The sequence below is a fragment of the Rhinopithecus bieti genome, unplaced genomic scaffold (genome assembly GCF_001698545.2).
Source record: "Rhinopithecus bieti isolate Rb0 unplaced genomic scaffold, ASM169854v2 scaffold_26546, whole genome shotgun sequence".
Classification (NCBI taxonomy): domain Eukaryota; kingdom Metazoa; phylum Chordata; class Mammalia; order Primates; family Cercopithecidae; genus Rhinopithecus; species Rhinopithecus bieti.
Window position 1 is genome coordinate 1,339,159 of NW_016812367.1, and position 3,375 is coordinate 1,342,533.

The following is a 3,375-nucleotide window of genomic DNA, read 5'->3' on the forward strand; positions in this document are numbered from 1 at the left end:
AAAAAAGAACACTTTACTTAGCACAGCTTTATGAAGTGCTTTACCAGCTGGTCTCAGCTGACTATTCCTATTTTCTAATCCAATCTAAGCATTATAACTCACAAATAATCCTTTAACTTTTTTGGTAAATATTTTTATTGATGTATGATGTACACACCGTAAAGTACACACATCCTAAGAGTATAGTTGATGAAGTAAACATGCCCATGTAATCCTTATGCAAATTAAGAAATATAAAACATTACCAGTAACCAAGAAGCCCTCATAGTTACTGCCTATGCCTCTTAACTAAAATATCCTAAACTCTAAACACATTGGCTTGTATTCTATATTCCCCAAATGTTTTACACATTTTCATTACTGGACCTTCTGCCCTTCCCCTCTCGACACCAATTTTTCTTTCTCTCTTACAGTTAAACACAGATATCTTCCTCTATGGCATTAGCTCATCTTTGCTTACATTACACTCTGAATGTATCACCGATACAATGCTTTTTGCACTGTATTATGCTACCCATTTATTATTCACTTGGTAGCTTTTCTGAAAGCGGTGACTCCACAGCACCATTTCTGTATCTGTAACAACTAGCCCAGTGTTGCCACAAAATAGTGTCTCCAATAAATGTCTTTCCTGAAAAACTTAAAATTCAAACTTTCTTTGGAGGAAGACCATTCGATATCTACTTTACCTGTGCGACATTCATTGCAGATAAATTTTCCTCTTGGCATCTCAGTCAATCCAAGGCACTCCAGGTGGAAAGCCCCGCAGCACTGAGCCTCACATAACAGCAGCTCACCCAATTTTTCACAATTCTGTTAAGAGAAAGAAAACATCTATCTGTTTTTCCATGTTTGAGAATCAAGAGTAAAACCAGTGTCAGTGGGTTAAAGTAAACAAAGGTTAAAAGTGGCAGAAAATGAGGTGAGAAAGAGGCAAGGGCCTGTAGTTGTAGATTTTATTCTAGTTAAAAAGGTGTACCATTGGAGAACATTACCAAAGGAAAGCTAAAATCAGGTATTCATTTTTAAAAAGATTGTTCTGACTGCTACAAGGAAAATGAGTTCAAGAGTCAAAAGGTCAGAAAAGAGCATAGAGATAAACCAGAAAGCTACTGAATGGTTCAAGCAACTGACACTGGCTAGCTAGACTTGGGCCATAAAGTTCCAAAAGATCAAGGTCTAAACAGCCCTTTTGGGACACACCTAGAACCATCCCAGAGAGAGATCACTTTTCTGAAATAATCTCAGCTAAGATAGGGCCTCATTTAAGACAGGGGCTTAGGAAATAAAACAATGTAAGATTTATGATTTTTTTTTTTTTTTTTTTTGGAGACAGAGTCTTGCTCTGTCACCCACGAGGAAGCGCAATGGCGCAATCTTGGCTCACTGCCACCTGTGCTGCCCGGGGTTCAACTGACTCTCCTGCCTCAGCCTCCCGAGTAGCTGGGATTAGAGGCACGTGCCACCATGCCTGGCTGATTTTTATATTTCTAGTACAGATAGGGTTTCACCATGTTGGCCAGGCTGGTCTGAAACTCCTGACCTCGTGATCCACCCACCTTGGCCTCCCAAAGTGCTGGGATTACAGGTGTGAGCCACTGCACCCAGCCCAAATATTTTTTAAAGCCATGTACTACTATGAAAAGTGAACAAGGGGAAAGGTGACTAAATAAGTTTTAGCTTCAAAAACTCATAGAAACAGAATAGGTCTTGATCACTTAAGAATTAAAGCTTAAATAAAAAACTAACTAGGACAGCTTTAGGGAAAAAGGTTAGAAAGGTAGCCTGGAATTGATAGGAGACCCCAGGGAGTTTATCAACTTATAGTCTGAGCTATCTTCAAACGTCTGACTCCCATTATCTACTATTCACATATAAAAATTGAAAAATAGCATTATATATTATACTTTGCATATTCACAGCACCAACAACGTAAGTTTTTATATATAGTAAAAAAACTTGACCTTCAGCACTTAAATAGGAAAACGTTAATTACAATGTGAATAAGAAACAAAATGTTTGCATTAACTAAATGTTATAGACTAATTCTTCAACTGGGATAACCACGTAATTTATCTTTCAAACTGGGACACTTGAGAGTGAAAGGAAGAGCTATTAATAAATTATGACAGCACAAGGGACCTACACAAAGACTGATCCAGACAAGCCAGGACCATAGGGTCACCTTACCTTAATCTTTTCATTAAATGATCTTTGTAAAATGTGTTTACACTCTGACTTGTCTCACTAAGTAAATAATGAGCATAACTGTTTTTGAGGATTAACACTGTTGTTTGGGATCTGGTCCAAGTATATAATAGTGAAGATAACAGGCAAAGAAACTGGATCAATATTGGCAACAATAACATTTTCTGGTCTGAGTTTACTTTTTTAGAGATCTCAACTTATTTATCTATTGTTATTTATTATTTGTGAGATAGGGTCTCTCTCAGTCACCCAGATGGGAGTGCACTGGCATAACCATGGCTCACTAAAACCTCTACCTCCCGGGCTTCAGGTGATCCAATGACCTCAGCCTCCCCAGCAGGGGAAATACAGGCACACACTGTCACGCCTGGCTAATTTTTGTATTTTTGGCAGAGACAGGGTTTTACCATGTTGCCCAGGCTGGTCTCAAATTCCTGGGCTCAAATGATCCACCCACCTCACCCTTCCAAAGTGCTGAGATTAGTGCTGTGCTCGGCCTATGGTTTCAATTTAAAAAAGAACTGGCTGGGGCGGTGGCTCACGCCTGAAATCCCAGCACTTTGGGAAGTCGAGGCGGGTGAATCATGAGGTCAGGAGATCGAGACCATCCTGGCCAACATGGTGAAACCTCGTCTCTGCTAAAAAATACAAAAAATTGGCCAGGCATTATGGTGGGCACCTGTAGTCCCAGCTACTCAGGAGGTTGAGGCAGGAGAATGGCGTGAACCCAAGAGGCAGAGCTTGCAGTGAGCAGAGATAGAGATAGCGCCACTGCACTCCAGGCTGGGTGACAGAGCGAGACTCCGTCTCAAAAATAAAGAAAGAAAGAAAGAAAGAAAAGAAAGAAAAGAAAGAAAAGAAGAAAGAGGCCGGGCGCGGTGGCTCAACCCTGTAATCCCAGCACTTTGGGAGGCCGAGATGGGCGGATCACGAGGTCAGGAGATCGAGACCATCCTGGCTAACATGGTGAAACCCCGTCTCTACTAAAAACTACAAAAAACTAGCCGGGCGAGGTGGCAGCGCCTGTAGTCCCAGCTACTCGGGAGGCTGAGGCAGGAGAATGGCGTGAACCCGGGAGGCGGAGCTTGCAGTGAGCTGAGATCCGGCCACAGCACTCCAGCCTGGGTGACAGAGCGAGACTCCGTCTCAAAAAATAAATAAATAAAT

General features: G+C 41.5%; 1 protein-coding gene across 5 annotated transcripts in view; it reads right to left on the reverse strand.

Annotated features, from left to right (window-relative positions):
* The window catches only part of NSD1 (nuclear receptor binding SET domain protein 1), a 177,671-nt gene that overhangs the window by 52,342 nt on the left and 121,954 nt on the right, over positions 1-3,375 (reverse strand). For all 5 annotated transcript variants that reach the window (XM_017896072.1, XM_017896073.1, XM_017896069.1 and 2 more), the window contains one exon: positions 690-813. In XM_017896072.1, the coding sequence (XP_017751561.1) occupies positions 690-813 (124 nt within the window). The remainder of the gene's footprint in view (positions 1-689; positions 814-3,375) is intronic.